The sequence below is a fragment of the Mytilus edulis genome, chromosome 8, assembly GCF_963676685.1.
Source record: "Mytilus edulis chromosome 8, xbMytEdul2.2, whole genome shotgun sequence".
Taxonomy (NCBI): Eukaryota; Metazoa; Mollusca; class Bivalvia; order Mytilida; family Mytilidae; genus Mytilus; species Mytilus edulis.
In genome coordinates this window covers 7,302,013-7,329,292 of record NC_092351.1, presented here as the reverse complement: position 1 = coordinate 7,329,292, position 27,280 = coordinate 7,302,013, and the positions used below count along the sequence as shown (strand labels likewise).

Here is a 27,280-nt window from a genome sequence, read left to right as displayed (position 1 = left end):
GGGTATTTATCGATACAAATTAGGGAGTTCTTTACGGTCTTCTACAAATTTTGTTGTGTTACTACCCATATCCAAGTTCAAATGTAACTCCTAAAGACTCATACGGTATCAACGACCCGGTTCTATAAATTGAAGCAAAGTAACATTGGATATTTCAGTACCGCTGCATGTAAGTAATTAAAATGATTTTAAAAACAATTTTTTGGGCAAATAAAAATCAGGAGATTTGATTACGCTTGGTTTTTTTTTGTCTGTAAGCTGAAACATTGAAAAAAAAAAGATGAATCAGTAATGCATGTTGATTCATTATTTTATTTTCTACCTAAGAAATATTCAAATTGAAAATGTATATCCGAAATTACAATCTAGTAAACGCAATACTAATTTTATCATCGGTAAAAGGGCATCATTATTAAAAATAAATCAACATCATGCAGACATCTTATATGTTCAGGTATTTTAAATGTTGTATATTATAGTAATTTTCTTCAAAAGCTAACCAAACTTTTAAACAGACTTATTCGGAAAGGATATAGTTACGATACTGTTATCAAGTCATCAAGGATTGCATATTTTGTATTATCATTGATTCAATAATAGGGTCTTTGAATCGAAAATAATCATATTTATTTAAAAACTGTTGAAGGCATGCCACGGGTTATGTTCTTATATATTTTATGATGGTATGATACTAAACCCCTTACGGGAAGGATTGCGCTTGATTTGTATATGATGAAGACATAATCTTTCGATCATTTTAATTGAGGTCTGGGCCTGGCATATCCGTAACTGATAGTAGTCCTTTGTTTATTTGTGTATTATTGTCATTTTGTTTAGTTTCTTTTATCACCTATACTGACATCGGACAGGGACTTCTTTTAAACTGAGTTTTACTGTGCGTATTGCTGTTTGTTTCTTTATTCTACATAGACTAGAGATATAGGGGAGAGCTGATATTGCACAAAAAATGTTTTACACCGCCGCATTGTTTGCGCCTGTCCCAAGTCTTGTATGTTTCTTTTAAATTTAGTTCATTTAGATGTTAGAAGTTTAGTATGATGTCCGTTTTCACTGAACTAGTACATATTTTTATTTCGGGGCCAGCTGTGGACCACCACCGGGTGCGTTGAAGACCAATTGGCGACCTTCTGCTGTTATCTGCTCTTTAATTTGGTCGGGTTGTTGTCTCTTTGACATATTCCCCATTTTTTCCATTCTCAATTTTATTAAAGCATTCAACAATACGTTCATAAAAGTTCGCTAAAATATTGATACCCAGTTTTTTTTAAAGACACGTACACGTGAAACCTTTGGAAATCTTTCTGAACATAAATTGAATAGAAAAAAAACCAGATGGTTTGTTGCTCGGGAAAGTTAAAAATACAAAAAACTTGGAACACAATTCAAAGCTAAGAGAACATATTTTAGAGATGATTATCTAGGATGTGAAAAGTTAATCATAGTGAAAGAAATGGTTAAAGAAGGAACAATTATTCCAGGAGTAAACCAGACTTAACATAAATAGGAAAAATTACGGTAAAATAAAAATAAAAATAGTATATAATGTTTTACGGAGTGGAAAAAGACAAAGTTACATGTATACGTATTGCATTAAGTAAACCATACCTTGACGAAAGATTAAAAAATGATTGATTAAGATTGCTTTATTAAATCATTGCAAATCAATTGGGTTCTTAAAAGTTATACAAAATTAAAATGAAACATGTGAAAAAAGGGAAATAAACAAGACTGTATTAGAAAAAAATTGTAAGATAAAAAGGTAAATGAAAAAATTATTAAAAAGCTCTTAAAAATGTTTTCAATGTAAACAAGAATGTGTTCAAATTACACGGATTCCCCACTCGCACTATAATTTTCTATGTTCAATGAACCGTGAAATCGGGTTAAAAACTCTAATTTGGCAATAAGATTAGAAAGATCGTATCATGGGAAACATGTGTATTAAGTTTCAAGTTGATTGGACTGCAACTTCTTCAATTACTACCTTGACCAAAAACTCTAACCTGAAACGGGACAGACGGACGAACGGACGAAAAGACCAGAAAACATAATGCCCCTCTTCTATCGTAGGTGGGGCATAAAAATCGTAAAAGATCAATATGCTACTTAAACCTAGAATTTCAACTTATATGAGCAACTAATATACACTTTCCTGTAAAGTCATTATACCCACGATAAACTGATAGAAGTTTATTAATGGGGAAAAGTTCTTCACAAAAAAAGGCTAGAAAATTTAAGTCTACAAATGTACATTTTATTAAATTTTTAGCGACCTTGAAAAACAACAAATAGAAAGGTTTAAATAGAATAGCATACATTATAAGCGTGTAATGAAGAACTTCAAAAATGAAAAATAGTATTTCGTGCTTCCATTGTTAGCAACATGATGATTATCAACACTTTTGAATAACATAATAATAAGTATATACGCAGTCTTAAAAGGTGTAGTGAATGGCTATAAAATTGAAGATGAAGATTATTGTGAAGTATTTATTAGTCAAAATTTTCATTTCCATATATAAAGCAAATAATAAGTCAGACAGAAAGAGAAAACTTTGTTATCTTTAAAACTTCAAAACTGAAATCTGGGACATTAATATAAATGAAATCAGGAACAAACAAAACAAGAGAATAATTATACTTAGAACATAAGAATATTCAAAATCCTGTTGCAATGTTGCTACACAAACAATGCATGTTTACAATTGGGAAGTTAAAATAATCACTTTTGTCGTTAAGTTTGGTTTTTGACCGACCCTTAATGTCCATTTCTAGATGTATGTCAAGATTTGAGACGTACGGTGACCTATAGTTGTAAATTTCTGTGTCATTGTGATCTCTTGTTAACAGTTGACTCATTGGCAATCATATCACATTTTCTTTTTTTATATTATCTGTATCATTAATGATTTTTGAAACAATTGATTATAACAAAGTTGACTTATTGTGTTATAGACAAATAAAGAACAAACTTCACCATCCTGTCACTAATCAGCTTAATTACAAAATAAATAAAAAATAAAAATCTGACTATAAGAACTCATCTAATAAACTAACATTAGTAAAATCACAGCATTGAGTTTACGAGAAGTTAACTGAACAAGCTATGTACCCTGACAAAGGTCATCATTGTGTCAATCCTTATAATATTCATACCGTTAAGATTATAATACTTCACAATACTTGAATGAGGACGCGCGAAAGTGAGAGGTTTAGCGCTATAAAACCAGGTTCAATCCACCAATATCTAAATTTGAAAATGCCTGTACCAAGTCCGGAATATGACAGTTGTTATCCATTCGTTTGGTGTGTTTTATTCTTTGATTTTGCTATTTGATTAGGGACTTTCCGTTTTTAATTTTTCTCGGAGTTCATTTTTTTTGTGATTTAACTTACACTATGCAACAGACGTACGCGTGTTTAATAAGTTATTCAAAACATAAACATTATGTGTGTTTCATCTCTTTACAAAGAATTCTAAATATAGCAATACTTCCGTAATTCTAATCATGCTACCTTTTTCACAGAATCTAATAAAAACATATTTGAATAAGAATGTTAAAAATATTTTCCGTATTTTATATAATATGATCCTATGTAAACAGGACATCCTTCAAATATGTCATAACAATAAAGTGTAGATTTACATTGATAACTTCAGTATACACCTACTCTATTATTCATTTTTTATTACCTATCATTGTATACTAATAAAACAGGATGTAGATGCTAAAGATTGTATCAAGTATCGAACTACTCCAATTTTGAATCTTGGATTTTTCAAAACTAAAAACAAATTCACGCTTTATCATTATATGATTTATAAAGGTAAAAGATGAAACAAATTTTGTATCGGATCAATAATCTGATATTTTGTTTCGAAGACCTAACTGACCAAAAAGGACTGGAAATGTAATTTTATTTAATTATGCTCACAAGAAAGCTATTTAAAGATCAAGAGTTCCATATGATGGAATTGAAATAATCCCTTCGTCAATTTAATGGACGCCATCACGAATTTGTTGGCCGTTATGGAATAAATTAAATTTCACAGCTGAACAGATTATTCAGACTGTGCTTAATTATAGAAAATTGCTATGGAGTAAACGTGATTTTTAAAGTCTGAATATAAGATTACAAAATTTAACTGCATTACATATTCCTTTTTAAAAAGTAATTTTGTTTTTAGATACCTTGGAACATCATTTAATTAAACAACATTTTAAAAACAAGGTATCAGTTAAACCAATGGTATTTAGATACAAAATATCAGATCATGGATATTATGATTTTTTAACTTTTTTGTGACAGTTTTAGGATTTTTGCATTAACAATTCATACTATGTTGCAGAGCAATAAATAAAAAGCTTAGATGAAAATGATTTTTTTTAAAAAGAAAACCAAATATGTATGTTTTTTAAATATTAAGAAATTGATTATATGGAATAATCAATATGCATTATCATATTTTATGTAATGTTGTTTAAATAAATTCATAGTATGTTTATGGCCACTCAGCGGGTATTCCATAGTAATGCTCCAGTAGCGCCTGGACAGTGAAATATATTTGTAAGCGACAAACTAAAGAAAAAAGAATATTAGGTGTTTAAAAAAAACCATTCAATTGCATTAATTTACTTTTCTAATCAGAAAGGTAAAACATATACGAAACATTTGTTTTAAACGACTTTTTTCTTTAAAAACATGGCATCAAAACGTATCGTGTATTTATTTTGTGAAGGTTTTATTAAGCATGCAATGTTCTTTTTGACAGAAAAAAAAATCACTTTATGTGTTTGCTTACACTATGGCTGATTTTTTTTTGTTTTCCAAAGGATCGAAAAATGACTGTTTTCAGTTGACAGCATATAAAAACAGTAACACTAAAAGGTCCGTGTCCTATGTTTTTTTTTATCATATATATACAATTTATCGCTATTTTGTGCATTTTTCTTTTGATCTTTTTTTGTGATAATTTTCATATCATGCTTCTCGCTTGAGATGGAAAAAATATCGCTAGAAACTAGGGAGGCCACGTGGCGTTGCTAACGAAATTGACATGAAATTGACAACGTCGTCATAGGTAAAATAGCGAAAAACAGATTATCATTGGTCACTCAACTCGATTGCTTTTATCCAAGAAAACCAATCTCGTTGAGATGATCAACGATAATCTATAAGTATAAGCAATTGACAAATTGCCTGGAAATTATTCTTTTATAACATTTGCTCCTATTAACTTTCAATAAAACTGTGAAAAAGTAATAAGGATTTTATCAAATTTTCTAAAATGACTTTAAAACCCGAGGAGAAAAGTAGGAATAAGTGCACACAATATTTTAATGGCACAACAAGCATACAAGCATAGGTTTTAAATATCTAATAAATTGTAAAAACAGGCGAACATCTTTATAATGGGGTAAATGTATTTCTTTTGTTCTGGTTTGCTTTATTGGTTGGTCAATGACTCCATGACATTTTATCCGCATATTTTTTTTTTAAATGTATAAGGGTTTAAGATATGATAAAATTAATTGCTGATGTTTCTTACTATATATTCACATGTTTCTGTAATACTCAAATAACAATCAAATATCTGATCGTGGTTTATCATTTATTTTATTCCCATTTAATTCTTTCTATAAGTATAGCATGTATGTACAATGTTTCTGTATGACCTACAAATGCTCTGAATTCGGATATGAAATATGTTAAAAATTTAAAGTTTAGTAAGCGCATAAATGATTTTTTTTAAATGGATTTTACAAGACATTAAAAAACATGCGACTCGATCAGCCAATAAAAATAAGGGAACATATTTAGATGTTTATTTGAATGTATAAAACTGCATCCACCGTGTCAGTGTGAGCAGGCATTCAGAACAATTCAACTTTAATCAACATATTGTTTTATTCATAACAAAGAGGAAACAAGAGCTGATATTTCAAGGTAAATAAAAACTTATGATAACTTACTTACAGTAAAAACAAAGATTATTATTTCAATTCTTTGCATTCAAAACTTTCCCGCTAGTAATCTGTTTTGGATAATCGAAATCGAAAAAGTTTCAAGGCAGAATATAAAATTAAAACAATTACGGCAACGTTCTTTTCTGCAAAAATAAAAAAAAAAAGAACTTTTTTCTATACTGAATTAGTAAAAAAGTTAAAGGTTTGACAATAGAAATTTACTTTAAATATACATGCAATCCAATTAAGAGGTAAATTTGAAAAATTCTACAAACATGCCTATATTAGTTATTAACTTCGTTGAACATTGTTCACCTGCAACCACGAAATCAATAATAATAAATCTTTAGTATTCAACGTAAATATAAAAAAGGAGATGTGGTATGATTGCCAATGAGACAACTATCCACAAAAGACAAACATGACACAGACATTCACACTTATTGGTCACCGTACGGCCTTCAACAATGAGCAAAGCCCATACCGCATAGTCATGTTATAAGGCCTACGACTTAAAAACTTTATGCACGCAGTACTTAAAAAATTAGATAGTCCGTTTATGAAAATAAAAAATCATAACGAAAGTGCATCCTTAGTGATTATAATATGTATATATATGTATGTATATTTTTTAGTTTAGGAACAAAAATTGTGAAGTAGTCATGTCGAAAAGCAAGGGCAAAGGTAAATTAAACAATATTTCTTCTATCATTTACTTTATCTTAAATCTCTATCACCTCCATACACTTTATCCTTACTTTTATGTATGTCCATTGTTTATACTTAGCTTTAACTCTCTTTGTCATGATTAATTATCTTTCCAAAAATATATCATGTATATACCTATTACAAATTTATGTAAATGTCATTTATGAGTAAATTAACCCTTAACTAGAATCAAGTTATAGTTAATCTGTTTATAAACCATATCTATACCACACTGAAATATGATAGGTACATAATATATATTTGCATAGTATGTGCATTGTTGCTTGTGATTTAAAGTTCAAAAACATCAATGTATTCAGTGACTTTTCTAATAGTATGCTGACATTATTAAATGTTATGTCAAAAATGTCATCCGTCATCCCTATTTACTATATAACTAGATCTCCTTTTATGTATCATGTTGATAAAACCACAATAAGACAGAGTCACTCACACAACTAATCAGGTCAGGTAAATGATATTATAGATATGAAAAAGGAGATAAAGTAACAAAACAAAATGAAAAAAAAACGTATTCCGGATATAATACAATCTTTTTTGTAGATAAAATTGATAGACATGTAAACAGTACAGCTGAAATATTAAGGAATTAAACGAGGACATATTCTGTTTTTGTTTTTAATTTTTCGTGATAGACCAAACAAAAACATTATTTAAAGCAATTTAAGGTCATACAGTATAATACACAATTGCGCATTCTAGTATCAGTGCATTTTATTGTCCTATTAAAAAAGAAAAACATAACAATAATGAAAACGGAACTTAATTTGATCACAAAAGTTCTTGTCAAAAGATAATTGATAAAATACAAGTTGAGGTCAAATTACAGACGAACGCACGTGCACCCTAAGGAAATGAGGGTTATATCTACGAATTGCGCGTCTGGTGTACCAAATAATAAAGCAAAAGATCTGTTCCACTCGTGTAAAGGAAGATGTCCTTTTAAACATTTCAGGTACAGTAACTAAGTACAATATAACGGTGCAGACTGGAGACAAAAAGGGAGCTGGAACGCATGCTCATGTCTATATAATACTTTATGGAACAGATGAAATCCAAACCAAAGAATACAAGCTTTCTAATTTTTTAAAAAGTGATTTTAAAAGAGGAAAGTTTGAGAGCTTTTCTATCAAATCTGAAGTTCACATTTCTGAAGTCCAGAAAATCGAGCTGTGGCGAGACAACAATGGCTCCAGTACCAACTGGTATTTAGATTGGATTGAAGTCACCAACAAGGAAAACAGTTTCACAACCGTATTTCCAGCATTGAAATGGATCAAAGAAAACCATCATTACTTTTTCGTAAATGAAACAACTTTACCGCAAAACGACCACATGAAAGAATCAAGAAGGCTTGAAATGCAAGTCTTACAAAAGGAATATCAGCTAGATGTTAAGATATCCGGACTACCTGCTCAGGTACGGAGTTAGTTACATTTTGGTCAAATCTCAAAAATCTAAAAAAAAAACAACAAAAAAACTAGAATACTAGAATACTAGAATAGAAAGTCGCACAACCCCCAAACGGAGCGACATTTGTTTCGTACTGACAAGACAAGCTTCTTCTGCAATGCATCACAATGCAGCCTTTAACACTGAGCAAAAACCATATCCCATAGTAAAATCATAATAGGCTCCTTAGAATAAAGAAAAGGCTATAACAGGAGTTGGTTTCAACGAAAATGTAATTTTTTCGTTCAACAAACACTTTCACTAACGTAACAAATATGTTGTGAATCATGAAATCAAGCATCTTTATATAGGTAGATGCAGTAAGCAAAACTACATGCATACAAAAATCATTTGAACATAGAATTTCATATTACTAAAAATGTTTTGCAATATTGCCATATCTGTTTACATTTTCAAAATATGAAAAATCAGTATCAGTTTGAACGAGGTCTAAAAACTCAAAATAGGTCGATCAGACAGCTAGCAGTCAATTACCAAAATGACAAGCATGTAAGGAACTAACGAGTATATGTTTGCAATCAACAGAGATCAAAAATAAAGTATGTGAAGTAAGCTGAATAACGCACAACCAGAAATGATTCAATTTTCAAAAAAAAAAATCAATTGCATGACGTCTGTATTTAATCTACATTGAAATGTCACGTTAGCGTCAGTCTTTTTAATTTTGTAATGTCTTGACTAAAACAGAGATAAAGAAACTTTTCGCATCTGAAATGTTCAGCATTGATAATTGTAAACAATGCATATTTGCAATTGGTATTTGATAAAACTTGTATTTATAAAATCTTGTAACATGAATGTATATCTGGCATAGGATATGACCAATAGCCTTGATGTTAAATGTTTATTTTCAGGTTAAAGTGTTACCAGAGGATGAGACATTTTCATGGCATTATTTTGTAAGTGTTGCATTTGCAAATGTTAAGATAAAAAACATGTATTCTGAAACTCGGTGGGTCTCATAACACATTATTTTCTATGCATTGCTGATATCTAATTATTGTTGACGTACGTATTTGCCAGACATCTTACAGAGATTTTGCACTTAAGCTTTTAATTACTAACGGAGTACCTCTAAAACTAAAAAGAAATTTAATTATTCTTCAAATATAACAAGAAAATATGGCGCATGTAAGTCTAACTGTGTATGGTACGAAGTTCATTTGGGTTTGTGCATTTCATATGTATACTTTAATTGTTCTGATTCTATAGATAAAACAATTGTTGATATTGGTTGTTATATTTAGGAGACATTATACATGTAGTTATGAAGTACATGGTCCTAATGAGTTGTTTCAATCCATTCCCTAATTTCCTTTTATTCGTATATTTTTAATAGGTTAACGTTATTTGAGCTTCAGTAAAACATTATTTTTACTTACATTAAACATGGTACAGGCGCTAGGCATGTACCTTTATAATTTGGCGTATATCTCAAACAAAGAGATAGCTGTGACCCTACACAATATAAGAACAAAGTGTTAAATTCAAAGGAAAATAAACTAATCAGATCAAGATCTGAATTGACCAGAAAAGCAAATAATTAATAAAATACAAAGCAATAGATATTTCACACTTATTTCCAACAGTAAGTATTCAATTTTCACCCGTGCTCAACAGATTTGCCTTAAAGACGTAAAATAATGTAGGACTGACAGGAAGTCAAACCGCGTGTGTTGAAATCTCTATAGCAAAAATAAACCAAAAGACCAAATAACGTATGCTTGAAGGCCATATTTAGATCTATAATTGTTGACCATTTATAAATCGTGCACTCATTCTGGTTAAAACCAGACCCCACTATCTACTTGCGTTTGTAGATGGACAGTGGTCGGCGGTTTTAATCAGACTGATTGGCACTTATACCACATCTTCTTATTTATATAATATATAGTTTTCCAAAATAACTAAACAGAATTTTTGCTGTTTAAAGTTTGACGTGTTGCTTTCGAAACTCGCTGAGTATGAAATAGAAAGCCTTAAACTGACGAAAAAGGGAAAAGGAAAAGAATGGAAGAAAGTTGACGACGTCAAAACCGTGTATACTAAAGCGTTTGGAGTTCCACAGGTAAATGCTTACAGATCAAATACGTATATCTTCTTACGAAAGTATGATAAAAAAGTAACAATGACAGATAATCATTGTTAATAGTTATCCAGCAAGGTATCAGGCTTATAATTTAATAAGCCATACGCGCGTCTTGTCTACATCAGAATACTCATCAGTGACGCTCAGATCAAAATTAGAATTTGAAAAAACTAAAACCAAAAAGTATATAAATCTAGTCAAATCAGAAAAGTAGTTTAAAAAATACCGAACTTCAAGGTATAGAATATTTTTTTAATATAAACCATTTTTTTAATAATTTTTTTCAAAAACAAAAAAATATTATTGTATATTTAATCGTTTATCACAAGTTATTAAAACGGAATTTCAAACGGTCATTTAGATCTTAAAACATCAGAAAGATATTTTGAATAGTTTCCTGTTGTAAAGTTTTGTCTGTTTAAACATTGGGATTGTGGTCACTAGACCACTGTTGAGTGGCTGTTAGATAATTCAATTCATTATTGTGTTGTTTGGTATAGATAAATAACAGCTACTGGACAGTCTGAACTAATTTGTGACAGCAAGGACATCTCTGAACGGTCCTGAATTTAATTTAAAACGCCAGGAGCTGTATAGTCAACGAGTACCATCAATAAGAATACTGTAAATCCAGAAATTGTTGTGTGCATTTATTATTGCGATTTTGTTATTTTAGACTAAAAACGCGATTTTAATTTTTGCGATATTGAGAAAATAAAGTTTAATTCATATAAAAAAATCAAATACGAGTTTAAGTTATTGCGATTATAACCCTATCGCATCTTTCGCAATTCTAAAAACATCGCAATAATTTCTGAGTTTACAGTATCCAGACTTGAGTTCAGATAACCTCGAGGACTAGAATTCCACGGCCTGAACCTATAAACGATAAACACACGTGAGTGATTAGTTGCGTTCGAAGAGCATGACCCGGTTTACTTTTATCAATCATAGTAACATTATACAAAGGGTAAGAGTTTAATACAGTTAACACCTTTTCTCTTGTGATTTTCAGGGTTCAAAGTATTTCAACGATGATAAGAAGTTCGGACGACAGAGAATAAGCTGCCTAAATTCATTAATAATTGAAATGTGTACTGCGATACCCGAAAAGTAAGCTTGTTTTTTTCCAAATATTTGAAAAGAATGAAGTCAGCACTAGGACTTCTCCGGGTGTGGGAATTTCTCGCTGCATTGAAGACCTATGGGTGAACTTCTGCTCTTGTCTGTTCTTAGGTCAGGTTGTTGTCTCTTTGACACTTTCCCATCTCCATTCTCATTTTTTTTAAAATAATTAATTTGTTTTTTCTCCACCTATTGTATTTTACATGTTTTATTCAAAATTGAGTCCCATATGTAAAAAACAAAAACTAGTTACCTGGTTCAATACATTTTACAATACTGATAATTTTAAATTTAAATATATTTCTTTTTTTTTCTCCGTTTTTTATTTCATAGTTTTGCAGTCACAGAAGACATGATCAAACCGTTTCTAGAAGGCAAGACATTAAAACAAGCCATTGAAGGTAAAAGGTTGTTCATGACAAACCTGGCAATATTGGAAGATTGTCCAACTAGGAGCGAAAATCTTATAGTAAGTGATCATTTAATGTTCAACTTTTTTTACATTAAGGTGTGCGATATGTACCGATTGACACATTGTAATTGTATGCAGATTTCTATCATTGGTGATTTTTGCAGAGCAGACGACGGCACTACTGCTGAGCATATATCAGTTATGATATGATGTACAAGTAAATATCTTGATGTCAATGAAATTCATCGATACTTTATTCAAATTTAAAATAGATTTGATTAGCGAAATCAAATATGACTAAATCCATAATTGTTTCAAAAATATGATACAATTATTTAAGGAAATTGTAGTAAGTTAACTACTTTATTTGAGTACATCTATCACAATAAACTTGAAAAGAGTTGATATAGAAAATCATCCTTGCTGAAGATTGTAAAACAAGAAGCGCGTCAGAAATTTATAAAAAAAAAATTGCAATTCAATTAAACGCTGCGTTTGACTTTCTTGACAAAGATAAAAAAAAGAAAAAAAAGAAAAAAAAGCAAGGTACATGTAAGTATTAAATGAGTGTTTAAAGGAGATCAAATTTTAAAGGTCAATACAATATTTTTTTTTCAAATTGTTCCCCAAAATAAACATATATTATACAAAAATCATTAGGGATCTACCATCAATTCCAAACAGGAGAAATAGATGGAAGATAATATAAATAAAAACAAATGTATAAGAGGTTCCTTCAATAATGTATCTCCTTAATTTATTCGTGGAATAAATCTGGTAGTGTTAACAAACAAAATACAACACTATTACTGAACATTTTCTTCTTTGTCCTTGTAGATGCCTTGTCCCTTGGCTCTGTTTTATTTTAACGATGCCAATTGTCTTCTGCCAATAGCCATACAGCTGTTCCAAAAGAAAGGACCAAGTAACCCTGTAAGTGATTTTCAATCTGTGAAACGTTTTTTTTTTAATTTCATCAGAATATCAGTGATTAGATATAGGAAGATGTGGTATGAGTGCAAATGAGACAACTCTCCAACCAAGTAACTATTAAAAAAGTAAACCATTATAGGCCAAGCTACAGCCGTCTACATGGAGCTTTGGCTCACACCGAACAGCATGAATATCGAACGGAAATGACAATAACATAAAAAACCTGATTTTTCAAGTTTTTCATAATTACACGTTATCCTGAGGTGTGAACCTTTCATGCCCAACCTACAAATAAAAATATTCATCATATACTTAGGCTAAATAACATATGATTTTTACCGTATGATAATAGCTTTAAATTAACGTATTTTCCATATTTTTCGAATTGGTGCTTAGCGGGCTGATATGAAAAGTTTATCACATGCTTCGATTGTTATCACATGCTTTTCCGTAACGTTATCACATGGCATTCCGGTGAAACTCGGCAAATTCCGGAAACTACACCTCAATGCTACGTTTTCAGAGAAAAACATTACAAAGTAGTGTACAAAACAATTATTTGAATACTGGAAAGTATGTTGTGTAAAATAATTAAATAAAATTAAAAAAATAATTAAAAAAAAAATATATTGAATAAATGCATTTTGAAGTTTTTCTGAAACATTATTTAGAAAGTTACTTTAAGAAAATTGACTTTTCTAAACAATGCTCATTATGTATATTGTTGAATAATTTTTTTTGTCGATTTGTCCATATTAAAATGGTTTTTTTCTCTGTTGAGGCATATGATAGATACTTTGCCATTAAAGTGCGAGGTTTGGCATGCCACAAAACCAGGTTCAACCCACCACTTTTATTCCCCTTTAAAAGTGTCCTGTACCAAGTAAGGAAGATGGCCATTGTTATATTATTGTTCGTTTCTGTGTGTGTTGCATTTTAACGTTGAGTCGTTTGTGTTTTCTCTTATTTTTGAGATAGTGAGATCAGACGTGGCACGGTACTTGTCTATCCCAAATTCATGTATTTGGTTTTCTTGTTATATTTGTTATTCTCGTGGTGTTTTGTCTGATGCTTGGTCCGTTTCTGTGTGTGTTACGTTTCGGTGTTATGTCGTTGTTCTCCTCTTATATTTAATGCGTTTCCCTCGGTTTTAGTTTGTTACCCCGATTTTGTTTTTTGTCCCTGGATTTATGAGTTTTGAACAGCGGTATACTACTGTTGCCTTTATAGAAAGATTTCATATTGAATGAACCAAATTTTGGTCCGACGTCCCTGAACTTTTTACTCTTTCAACTTCTTTTCGGGAACCACGTAGAAGGATCAATATATGAATCTGTTATTTTTTTCTACTGTTGAAGCATATAATAAAAAGATCATAACATGTCATTTTTCATATCGCATGTATTATCAGCCCTCGGTCAATATCAGCCCTCGAGCCATGCGATATGAAAAATGCCATGTAATAATCTGATAATATTAACTTTTCCTTATTATCTACCTTTTCTACTTGAAGTAGTTTGAGCGTATAACCCGTAATTGTACATATGTACTTTTTTTTTTTATAAAAACTGCCTCATGGTACTAGAATGTAAATATATTACGTTTGATATTAAACGAATTGAAATCCAGAGTGTGCTTTAAAAACATCATACTTATACTGATAAAATATAATAAGTATATCTGTTTAGATAAATCAAAATCAATCAAAATCATTACATGAACTATGAACTATTGCATTTTCACATAGCAAGTTACCCGTACTTGTGGATGTTGAATTTGGTTTTCCATGTAAAGGTTTTTTCTTTATTTTTTGCCCATTCCACATGTTGGTTGTGAATGTCTTTTTGTTTTGATAAAATTAACTTCGACTACTTACACCACTGGGCGACCAAAACCGCTGTAGGTTCAATATAAAGTTGTACAAAATTTGAATTTTGATATCAGGGTTGTTATATTTAAGACATGGACAAAACATTTGTATGAATGTCTTTTTTCAAACAGGTGTTTTTACGATCAGATCCTGAGTACACCTGGATGTTGGCAAAGATGTGGTACAATCTGGCTGATTCTACGTATCACCAATCTCTGACTCATCTAAGTATGAATATTATCTTATACACATATATTTCAATTCTATATAATGTGCTTGGTAGATCAGTTTGTTCTAAGTAATTATAAACTTAAATTAAGACAATCAAAAATAACTTTGCAGTGACATATTGTTATTTTCATTATAACGTTCAACAGTATAAACATAAACGTTGTCGCATTTGATCCGATGCTGTAAAGCACTGATAGTTATATTTATTTTTCAGTCACGTTTGTCATATTTGTGTCCAAAACATGCTTACTCTCTGTGTTATCTTGGTCTTTTGTGGGGAGATGTATCATGGCATTTATACAACAATTTCTTTTTTATATTAACAAAACAAATAATTCAATAGCAAAACAAATTACCAGGATCAATCCATCATTTTCTACATTTGAAAATGACTGTGACAAATCAGGAATATGACATTTATTATCCATTCGTTTGATGTGTTTTATCATTTGCCCTTTAATTAGGAACTTTTCGTCCTGAATTTTTCTCGGAGTTCAGTATGTTTGTGATTTTACTTATTACTATGATATTGAAAGCATTGAACAATACATTTATTCATAACCTTGTTGCTTCCGAAGTTGTTTTGTTGGTTCACTTTTATTAGGAGTACTTATGATGAACATAACATATAAGGTAGTGATGTGTAACAACAAACATCAGAGAGACACATTTTTGTTTATACTTTTTAGCATATCACAATATACATGTATACTACATTTTGGCAAAGTATGAACAAGTTCTATTATTTCAAATGTATATACTCCATACCACCTTAAATCCATAAATACTACTTTAGGAACAGTCAAATAATATTTTGTTATGTTCCGTAATGTGAGAGCAACTGAGCTTGAACTTTCAACTTATTTGAAAGAAATTTAAAAAATAGTTTGCAGTCAGTGCAAGCAGTTTAATAAGCATATAGTCATAAAGAATACAAAGGTACATACAAAATACCTAACCCGTCTAAGATAATATTTTAGGAACTTCTTAGCTAGTTGATTGTTATCTATAAACACTACATATGAGTATTTATCTTGTATTATTTTTTTCAGATTTTACTCATTTGATGATGGAAGGAATAAGTGTCGCGACAAAAAGAAACCTTGCGCTTCAACATCCAATTATGAAATTACTGCAACCACACTTTTTGTATCTCATGGCTATTGACAGGTACGGTCATTCATCGAAACATATTCATATACATATATTTATGTAGTTTAGACACAGACATTGTTTGAATTCTATACAGAATTTAACCTTGTTTAAAATGAACCTTTGTAAAAATAGAATATGAATGTTCACTATACATTTTAGATATCGTTTTATTAGCTCACCTGGCCGAAAAGCCAAGTGAGCTTCTCTCATCACTTGGCGTCCGGCATCCATCGTCCGTCGTCCGTCGTCGTCGTCCGTCGTCGTCGTCCTGCGTTAACTTTTACAAAAATCTTCTCCTCTGAAACTACTCGGCCAAATTTAACCAAACTTGGCCACAATCCTCATTGGGGTATCTAGTTTGAAAAATGTGTCCGGTGACCCGGCCAACCAACCAAAATGGCCGCCATGGCTAAAAATAGAACATAGGAGAAAAATGCAGTTTTTAGCTTATAACTCAAAAACCAAAGCATTTAGAGCAAATCTGAAATGGATTCAAATTGTTTATCAGGTCAAGATCTATCTGCCCTGAAATTTTCAGATGAATCGGACAACCCATTGTTGGGTTGCCGCCCCTGAATTGGTAATTTTAAGGAAATTTTGCTGTTTTTGGTTATTATCTTGAATATTATTATAGATGTAGATAAACTGTAAACAGCAATAATGTAATGCTTGGGCTATACAATGTTTTTTTATACTTTCATCATTAATTATATTATGAACATGAGACAAACGAGACATTTCAGTGTGTCCACTCTTGTTTTTGCTTTTGAAGAAGATATGACAGAATCGAAGAACCATTTATATAAATTGAAAACCCAAAATAATCATTGATGAAAGATTTAAGCAAAAAATTTAAGGTGAGCGATTCAGGCTCTTGAGAGCCTCTTGTTACATGTATACAGGATGAATTATACTGATTTCACAGATGAATTGTTTATATAAAAAAAAGATAAAATCATAATTTTTTGTTTCTCAAATCAAATTTGTTGATGGTATTTCATCTATCCTGACAGACGATTTGAGTGCAAGTCCGTTAAATTTGTGGACATATAGCAATTACAACGTAATTTATAGTTTCCTATCCTATATATATATATATATAAAATAGTTGCAGAATTCAGCGTACATCTTTTGTGATGTAGCATAAAATTACTAAAATTACTAAAATTATTGAATGTTAAATAAAACGTTTTTAACCTCTTCATTGCAGTGGTGTAATAATTACCTGTTATCGACATGTGTGATACAATTGTGAAACAGTAATACCAAATTTCAAGTCATTTTTCCTAAAAAGCGTAAGCCAAAAAGTTAAAATTGACAAAATCAAGGCTACAAATATTATGCACTTACAAAATAATTTATAATAAGTTATCAAAGGTACCAGGATTATAATTTAGTATGCCAGACGTGCGTTTCGTCTACATCAGACTCATTATTGACGCTCAGTCTACATACCGAAATAGTTATGAAGCCAAATAAGTACAAAGTTGAAGAGCATTGAGGACCAAAATTCCAAAAAGTAAAATAGTATATCAAAGTACAGATTTCAAAAGCAAATTCAAAAAGAGGAAGGCTATACAAACTGACAAAAATCAAGAGAAATATATATGTTATTATAGTTGCACGATCCCTGAAAACAAAATGTACATGATACTTACAACTTTAATCTACAAACATCCTTCAGACATTGTTTGTGATCTGCCAGATTAAATTGTTTCATATTGTTCACAGCCTTTCACAGCCGACCGTACAGTATGGACTTTTCTCATTGTTGAAGGTCGTACGGTTGCCTATAATTGCTTACACGCTTTGAAATTCCGTAGATAGTTGTCTAGTTGACAAGTACGCCACATTTGTTTTATATATATACAAACAAAATTTTTATTTTTCAGTCTTGCACTTGTATCGTTGATTAAACCAGGTGGTATCATAGATAAAGTTTCCAATGCAGGAATAAATGGCACCTTTAATATCATGAGAAAGAGGTAGATTTATATCAAAACTGTTGTTGAATTTAAGCAAAATATTTTTTTATTATATAATACAAGGTGTATAACTATATGTACATGTCAAACAGTAAGTTAAAATTTTGCTGCTAATTTAATGTTTTAACCGGCATGAATATGATATAGTTATGTATGAACTAGTTTTTGTGAATAACTCAATTCTACATCAGTGCTTCCGAAAACATAAATCCATTTATTAGTCTTCTCAAAAGTCAAATAATAGAAATTTTGTTTGAGTTTAATAATTTATTTGAAACTATTAAAATATTTGTACTTTTTAGTATGGAATGGTGGAGACTTGATTTACATGGAACTCTTCCGGAAAATTTGAAAAACCGAGGGGTAATTTAATTGTTTATAAAATATTGCTGTTTAAATACAGTTAAAGCTACCGTTGTATAAAAAGATACAGAAACAAATGTTGACGAATCAAAAGACTTTTTGACTATTAACAAAGAACTTCATTTAACGTATACATCATTTGGTTTTGCCATGTGATTATGGACTTTCCGATTGGATCCTCCTCTGAGTTCATTTTTTTTGTGATTTTACTTTTTTCAATATATTTCTTAACCGAATTTGTTGTATCTGATGTGATTTAGATATTAACTGAATTGACCGTCATTAAAACATGCGTCTATTATATTAAAGTAATGTACCTGTTAGTCCTGATTCAGATCAATGATTTAATTACAGGTATTTGAGCATTCTGTACTGACCGGGGCCTATCATGTAAGAGATGATGGGCTTTTGTTATATGGTGCCATTAAGTCATATGTTGAGAAATATGTTGGACTCTACTTTCGTAAGTTACATTATGAGTAAATATAAGGAAAATTAAAAAATAAATGAATTTTCAAGTATCTGATTTGTTATTGAGTTCGAATTGCTCTGTCTTTAGATTTCTATATAAATAAAGGCAACAGAAATAAAGCGCTTGTCAATAGATAGAAATCGATTAAACGAAAACAAATCCAGGTTATAAAATAAAACCGAGGGAAACACATCAACTATTTATAAAATTGTTCTTTCGCTGTTATGTTCGGCATTTTTCGTCTTATGGATTCTAATAGCCCTTTCGGTATCTTCTGTCTGTTTTTTTTTTTTTGCATTTTTAATTATGATTCCATATGTGTTTGTAAACTTTGAAATATTTGGACGAGTAACACGACGTGATACACTTGTCATGCAAGACCTGCTTATGCTTTAGGAACACATGATATCACTTCTTAAGTCTTGTTCCGTCCTTAGTTCGATATGTTTGATTCATCGTTTGTCTTTTCTCCGTTTTTTAATATTTGGCTTTGTCAGTCTAATATTCTGCTTACTTTTTTTTAATTTAACCATTTTGAAACTTAATATCAATGTTAATTGGCAGTTACAGATAGATAAATTGGTTAATGATTTTGGAATTTTCAAATGTCAGCCGTTAACTTGAAACAAAATGTCCAAGCAAAAACAAAATGCTCCAAACTTTCTGAAAACTTATAGTACTGATAACTCTTATGTGTTGATGCAAGCCGACCGTGCAAGGGCTGTATAGCCATTCAAGGTCGTTAAAAACTTCCATTTCTTGTTGTGTTGATGCGATGTTTGACTTTAGAATTTTCACAATGGATTCCGTTAAACCCCAGTTGGTTTTAACATTGGTAAACAACTGTTGTCCTTACAAGTTACATGTTTCATTTGTACTCGGCTAAAAACCGCGTATAAATGTTAAGCCTGTCATCTTCTTTAATATAATTTCATCTTGATATATAGTAATTATGTTGCAACTGAGTAATAACTTTCTTTTAAAAATAGCAACAGAGGGTTCATTGTCCGCTGATTATGAGTTACAGAACTGGGGAGCAGAACTTGTAAAGTCAAGAGATGATGGCGGAGTTGGAATTCTGGTTGGTAAATAATAAAAAGATGGCATATTATAAAATACACAATATTTCAATATTTTATAAATGTCCGTTTATTTTCTTTCTGGAAAACCTATAACTATATAGATTACACATTCAAATAGCTTTTGATTATGGAAAATATCAATATAATTACTAGATTTGTGTTAATTAGAAAAATAGATGTGATTGTTTTGTACGATTTGAACAATTAGATGAAGAAATATCAAAAAGTTAGCGTCACTAATGAGTCTTATGTAGACGAAACGCGCGTCTGGCGTATCAAATTATAATCCTGGTACCGTTGATAATTAGTAAGTCCATGAACAAACAATAAAACCAACTTTACAGTTGCTTAATCAAATCAAATACACATATATTTGTATGTCAGTTTTCTAAATCTTATAGAGCTGTTTCGCAGATTGATATATATTATTAATCATGTTTTGCAGGGAGTGCCTGGTAATGGTAATTTTAAAACAACAGACCAGCTTGTAATAACATTGACAGCTATAATCTACACATGTAGTGCTGGTCATGCCACTGCCAACTTCGAACAGTATGATGAATATGGTGCTCCATTTAATTACCCATACCATCTGTCTGGAAAGCCCCCTACAGACAAGGTATGTGAATTTTATGTTGGCTGAAGAAGTTTTCATTACAATTAGTCTTGTTAAACATCACAGCGGAAAACTACTGTTGCCTTATGTTTTTGATTTTGTATTTACATTGTATCATGTATCAAATTTATTCATTCAGTCTATGTTCACTAAGGTTAGTATGACTGTCTTTTGATTGAGTAAAGCTATATTAATTTATTTTTTTATAGTATGTCTCCCTTTGTTGTAATAATTCACTATTGTTTCAGATAAGGGTGAATGTCGGTAAGTATTAAAATGTGTAAACCCGCTGCATTTGTTTGCATCTGGCGTACGTCAGGAATGTGATGTTTAGAAGTTGTCATTTGTTGATGTGGTTCATATGTGTTTTTCTTTTCTTGTTTTATATAGATTAGATCGTTAGTTTTCCCGTTTTGATTGTTACACACTGGTCATGTTATGGGCCCTTTATTACCATCCGAAGATATTGAGAACTTGGAGATCTATATGTATATACATGAAGCAAAACATTAACATACAATGTCGAAAATTGTCAAGCATGGGGTTACTAGTTTTTAATTGTCAACTTCCCATTTCCTAGCAGTGATATACATGCTCCTTCAATACGTTTAAGGGATACGATACAGTTGCAGGAGAGGTTATGACGTTGATAACGTAAACTGTTATTTTCACGTCGTCAAACTCTGCCATATTGAAATATGTTGCATTGATTTTTATCATTCAAACTGATTTAACTTGAAGACGAGTTCATGGACCCCACTTTTTCAATGAAACATTTGGTTTGATAACGTATGCAAATTATTTGTGCAAATTTTCATGAAAAAGTCGGTCATGATTTGAATACAAGAAGGGATATTTTTATTGTATAATTGAAATGCTTAGAGGGAAAAATGTCAAAACTTCATCATGGGATCGAGACTGTATCGTATCGTTTGCCCTTAAGCTTGTGCTTGTTTACACTATACGGACGTCATAAAGAGAGAACCTTCTAACAATGTACATGGGTCTATACAAAACAATTTCTAATAACAACAAAATGTGTTTTATGAATTTATCTTAATTGTTCATCATCAATTTCGTCGTCAAATAAAACCTTTAAACCATTCCACATCACCGGGTTGTTTTTATAAAGTGATGTAACACTACTAATTACCGTGTATTGAAATCAGCCCCGCCTGCTGACCTGATATGGAATATACAGGTCTGCAAGCGGTTGCTTTTAGCCAGTCATATTCCTAGAAATGTTAAGGAGGTAAGATACAATTATTTTACCGCCAGTTTAAAAGTCGATAGGCTGATTTATTTAGAAGCTCCAATATCATTTCAGCTATAAGTACATGCAAGTATATCTATTATTGATTTATCACGTGCACATATTCCAAAAAATTACCACTGAAAGCTATATGGGTGTATGGTTTTTTTCAGAGTCCAGTCGCTATAGAAACAATCCTTAATGTTATTGCAAAAAGAGAAATGCTTTTAGAGACGATGTCAATTACGAAAGTTCTGAGTGACAAAGCAACAGATAGCCTTGGTCACTTTGAGAAACAGTTTATTGTCGATCCTCATGCAGTGCAAATTGTTGAAGAGTAAGCTGAAACCTTTATTGACTTTGAAACAAAACAAATCGATTACGGATATTAAGCATACACTAGCTATTGAACTTAAAGGTGGAGTTTCGATATAAAAATAAGTCATATCAAATTGAAGATTATTCTTCATAAACATTAAGGTCGGTAGAAAATAAACTCATCATAGATACCAGGACTAAATTTTGTATATACGCCAGACGCGCGCCTCGTCCACAAAAGACTCAACAGTGACGCTCGATTCCAAAACAGTTAATTAAGCCAAACAAAGTACGAAGCTAAAGAGCACTCAGAACCAAAGTTCCTAAAAGTTTTGCCAAATACAGCTATTAAAGGTAATCTATGCCTGAGCTAGAAAAGCCTTAGTATTTCAAAAACTTCAAATTTTGTAAACAGTTAATTTGTAAATATAACCATAGCAATGATAATTCATTTCAGCACAAAAGTGCTGACTACTGGGCTTCTGATACCCTCGGGGAAATAAATCTCCACCAGCAGTGGCATCTACCCAGTGGTTGTAAATAAACTCATCATAGATACATTTTTTACCAGGACTAGAAACCATGCCCTTTATTTCTCGGGAGGTGGTAAACGAACCTGAGGTAGCAATTGCTGCATATTCAATACATATAAAAAAGCATGTTAATATGTAACTTATAAAACCTTTCAAATCATTATGAAAGTAATGGCTGAACATTGACTGTCCCTCTTTTGTGTCTCCTTCATAAATATTTGTTATCATTTTTTTTAATCTAAATACACCTTTTGGGAACTTTTTATTGACTTCTAAATGACGAAAAAAGTTCAAGTGCTATTTATTTCTGTTAGTCTTAATAAAATAAACTCACATGGATTCGTCTGTATATATATACAAAATTTATCCTACAAACGTGGTGCTTTAAATGTGTTTCATTTCATTTAGGCCTAATTATATAACAATACGTTTGGAGCATAAATGAAATGCATTCACTTATGGTTGTATGCGGTTTTTTTTTCTCTCAGTCTAATTTTTATATTTGGGTAAAGATCAAGTCAAGTTGATTCTGTATGCTTCATATAGTTCATTGGATATATATATATATATATATAACAAATTAGTATGCGCCAAGATTAAGGAGTGCTCGAAAAGACAAAAACTGTCAATTTGAGCTTTGCGTCAATGGTAAAGGTAGCACGTTGGTGTGGATGGTCCACAATATCACATCATAGGTTGATACATATTTGTTCGTATTACCATTCCTAGTGATATATATGTTACAGTGAATTTGTATAATCAGTGATTATGTAGAATCCCTGAAATTTTCAGGGATTATGTAGAATCACTGGCTAGTTTAGGGATTATATATAATCACTAAAATTTTCAGGGATTATGCATAATCACTAGAAAAAACGTTAGGAATTATACATAATAACTGAAATGAAGAAATAGTTTTTATCTATAAAGAAAATGAATAAAAGTCAAATAATTTATTCTATAAAATCACATAAAACATCAATATAAACATAAATTGTAAAATGTTAAGAAAGATATATCAAATTGATAACCCCATTTTTAAAAAATGTTAGGCACAATATATTAGAATAATATGCTTCACATCTGTTTCTATCACAATATCCACATTTTAAAAAAACCTTTTCCTTCACATATCGATTCAAAATTTTCAACACGCCTAAGAAAAATAAAGTGTTCAGTAAAACCATCCCAAAGTATCCCGAAAAAAAGGGAATGAGCAACCTCGAAACTGTTCGAGTAAAATACCATGTTTTGTGGCCAGGCAATATTCTTTTTCAGACTTTTTGTGAACAATTGCCAATGATTATGTTTTTGGGTTTCCATTGTCCCTGCGGAATTGCTATATGAATATTACACCAAATGCCAGTTTCCCCTAAATTTTGTTCTATTTATCAATCCTTAGTTCTGCCTGTTTTATCATCATGACATTTTCAAGTTCTCTCAGTTTGAATTTTTTGTTCATTTGACAAAAAAATACCAAAAACAAAAGAAAACAACTAAACACCAGAACAATTGTTCCATCATCTTCTTTGCCACAAATAACAAGCTCTGTGGATTTCCAAATAGAACATGAATATCCATTTGACGCTGGCTTTTTTATTAAGCAAAAAACAATACATGTAAAGTTATCGCTATAAAGGGAATGTTGATTATTATTAATTGTTAAGTCTTCAACTTTATCTCGAAACCCTGTGTTGGTTATATATTTAAGATTAAAAGCAAAATTACTTCATCTGGCAAGGAATATGAAAGAAAAAAATGATAATCTGTCTATATTATTTATTTTTTAACAAACACATTTTAAAGGATCCTTACATTATTGATAATCCCTGAAATAATATTAGGGAATATGTAGGATAATTATTAAAATGTTCAGTGATTATGTAAAATCACTGGTTATTATCAGGGATTATATATAATTACTAATGATTTCAGTGATTCTACATATTCCCTGAAAAATCTGGGATTCTACATAATCCCTGATTATACAAATTCACTGTAACATATACACAGATTTATCTTTATTTGATTCTGAATAAACTGGAAAGAATTAATGATGACAGAGTAAAAGCTATAAAGATATTGTTTATTCAATCTTATGGCAAAATAAAATTCAGTGAATAATTTGAAAAAATGTTTATATTTTTGTACCGGAAATGGAATAGCATATGAACAGAATCAAGGCAAATGTCATAAATATATTGAGAAAAACAATTCCGATTTACACATTTAAACTTACGGAAACACATCAACTATTATAGGTGATCAAAAGGAACAACAGAAAAACTGAAATGCAACAAGCACAAACTCGAAACACACATAGAAAAGAACTGTTTGATAACAACTGCCATATAACAGAACAGTGTTAACATTTTTAACGGTGCCATGTTGTCTTTTATACTTTTGTTTTTGTTCTTAATATAATGTCAAATATCCTGTCACATTATCATCATATCTCAATTCAATCTCAATTACTATTTGTAGGTTTCGACAGAAATTACAAGAAGTTGGTAAAATAATTGATGAAAGGAACCAAAAGAGGGAATTTCCATATGAATGGCTTCGTCCACAGGTAGTACCAAATGCCATTAGCATTTAGACATACACCCTTTTTATAAATGCAAACCTATTGTTATCCTTATCATTTTCACCATATCATTTGAACGTATTAGATTTATTTTACATTAGATAATGGTAGAACTAGTTATAACTATTACAGGTTTCTTCAGTTAAGTTGAATTATTTAAATGATTTTCTTTCCGTTTTATCTTCCATGTACATTTGAAAACTTACTATATGGGATGAGTTTTTATCAGTGTTAGAAGCTGTACAATGCCCTATAGTTTTTATTAATTTCTGTGTCATTTAGTCTCTTGTAGGGGGTTGTGTCATTGACAATCATACCGCATCTTCTTTTTATATTTATAAATTCTGTATACTAACTATTCTATCACAGATAAGAACTTTTTAATCTGTTTGGTTTCATAGATAAATCTCCCGTAATAGATTTGTACAAACTGTAATGTTACAATTAGTTTAAGTATAATGCTTGTCATTTGAAATGATATCTCCCTTCTTGAAATGTGTACCTTACATTGTAATATTGGGTTTATTATTTTAATAAAATCACTAATCTTGACAATTTGTATTGTTCTGTCATGTTATAATGATGTATGAAAATGGCGTTTTACTTAGATCTTCTTTTTTTTAAGGAGAAGCTAGTTTTAGTAGAAACGTGTAAAGTAACAGGACAAAAAGTTATTTTTAACTTAAATACCAAGTGATAAGTTGTATTTGTGCTCATCTATACTATTAAACGAGAAGACTTCATTTTGGGTGTCGCTTCTCTTCTTTCCACAATAAATCAATCAACACGCCTCTGTGTCCTATAGATACAGTGCATAGTCGCATTTGTCATCCATTTATATGATTAATCAGATTGAGTTATTTTGGGAGAAAAACGAGAAAAAAGGCATCCGGATATTGTCCCGTCATTGGACGAAATTTTAAGTCAGATTAGATTTCCGGTTTGCGTTTTTCGATATACTTTGAACATACATATACTACGAATAAAGTGTATTTTAATTCTATCTGCTATCATTTTCAAGTTTACTATCCACGGCGGTCACAGAGTTTATTAAATGGAGAGGATCTGTATACTATATCAATTGACCACCATGGATCGATTAGTAAACTTGGAATAGAAAGTAAATATACACTTTATTTATATAGTAATGAATGTTCATAATATACAGATAAGCGCTAAAATTATCCATGTGAACTTTTAATACCTTTTCTGAAATTCTCCAGTCATTAAATCTTTTACAAAATTCACTATATAGTAATGAATGTTTATAATATACCGATAAGCGCTAAAATTATTCATGTGAACTTTTGATACCTTTTCTGAAATTCTCCAGTCATTAAATCTTTTACAAAATTCATTTATTTCAACAACCAAAAAAGATGTGGTATGATTGCCATGTTGAGACAACTCTCCACAAGAGACCAAAATGACACAGAAATTAACAACTATAGGTCACCGTACGGCCTTCAACAACGAGCAAAGCCCATACCGCATACTCAGCTTTAAAAGTGGCCGAAATGACGATGTAAAACAATTCAAACGAGAAAACTAGCGGCCATATTTATGTACAAAAAATGAACGAAAAACAAATATGTAACACATAAACAAACGACAAACACTGAATTACAGGTTCCTTACTTAAATGTTCATAACATACTAAATGTATGTTCATATTGAAATTGATAGAAAACCAAAAATTGGGAATTTTGGAAATGAAGGAGGAGGGATAAAAAAAACAAACATTTTCCTGCCCCCAATAACCTATGATTTATGATACATTTGCCGAAATTCTCCAGTCATTCAATATTTTACAAAATTCTACCAACAACACTTTACATACTTTAAACTACGCTCTGAATGCCCGCGATTTCGCGGGTGTGTTCTAGTAAGTAAATTAAATAACAAAAGAGCAATATAATGATACAAAATACATAAGTAATTAGAAAACCCGTTACCATTTAGTCAGTTCAAAAACATCTTGACAATTGAACTATCCTAACGAACTTCTTATAATTGACTTATAGCAGGTTTTTGTGCAGATACAAAAAGTAAATGTAACAATATA

General features: G+C 30.8%; 1 protein-coding gene across 2 annotated transcripts; it reads left to right on the top strand.

Moving 5' to 3' along the window:
• On the top strand, positions 1-25,770 carry LOC139486717 (allene oxide synthase-lipoxygenase protein-like). 2 transcript variants are annotated; one of them, XM_071271639.1, is made up of 17 exons: positions 1-169; positions 6,626-6,674; positions 7,675-8,138; positions 9,047-9,091; positions 10,126-10,260; positions 11,297-11,394; positions 11,740-11,875; positions 12,656-12,751; positions 14,753-14,849; positions 15,905-16,022; positions 17,900-17,992; positions 18,295-18,355; positions 18,710-18,818; positions 19,817-19,908; positions 20,355-20,528; positions 21,951-22,114; positions 25,113-25,770. In XM_071271639.1, the coding sequence occupies exons 2-17, from the start codon at positions 6,653-6,655 to the stop codon at positions 25,225-25,227; spliced, it is 2,019 nt and encodes a 672-aa protein (XP_071127740.1). In that variant the 5' UTR covers positions 1-169; positions 6,626-6,652; the 3' UTR covers positions 25,228-25,770. The 2 variants fall into 2 exon arrangements, with proteins under 2 accessions (XP_071127740.1, XP_071127741.1); XM_071271640.1 differs by lacking the exon at positions 1-169 and adding an exon at positions 5,788-5,970.
• The last annotated feature ends 1,510 nt before the right edge of the window (positions 25,771-27,280 follow it).

Bases quoted from the DNA above. Each gene is read 5' to 3' on its own strand.
- LOC139486717 (XM_071271639.1), top strand. From the start codon at position 6,653: ATGTCGAAAAGCAAGGGCAAAG. The intron at 11,876-12,655 runs GTAAGTGATCAT...TTGTCCTTGTAG, and splicing joins CTAGGAGCGAAAATCTTATA to ATGCCTTGTCCCTTGGCTCT. The intron at 16,023-17,899 runs GTACGGTCATTC...TTTATTTTTCAG, and splicing joins TATCTCATGGCTATTGACAG to TCTTGCACTTGTATCGTTGA.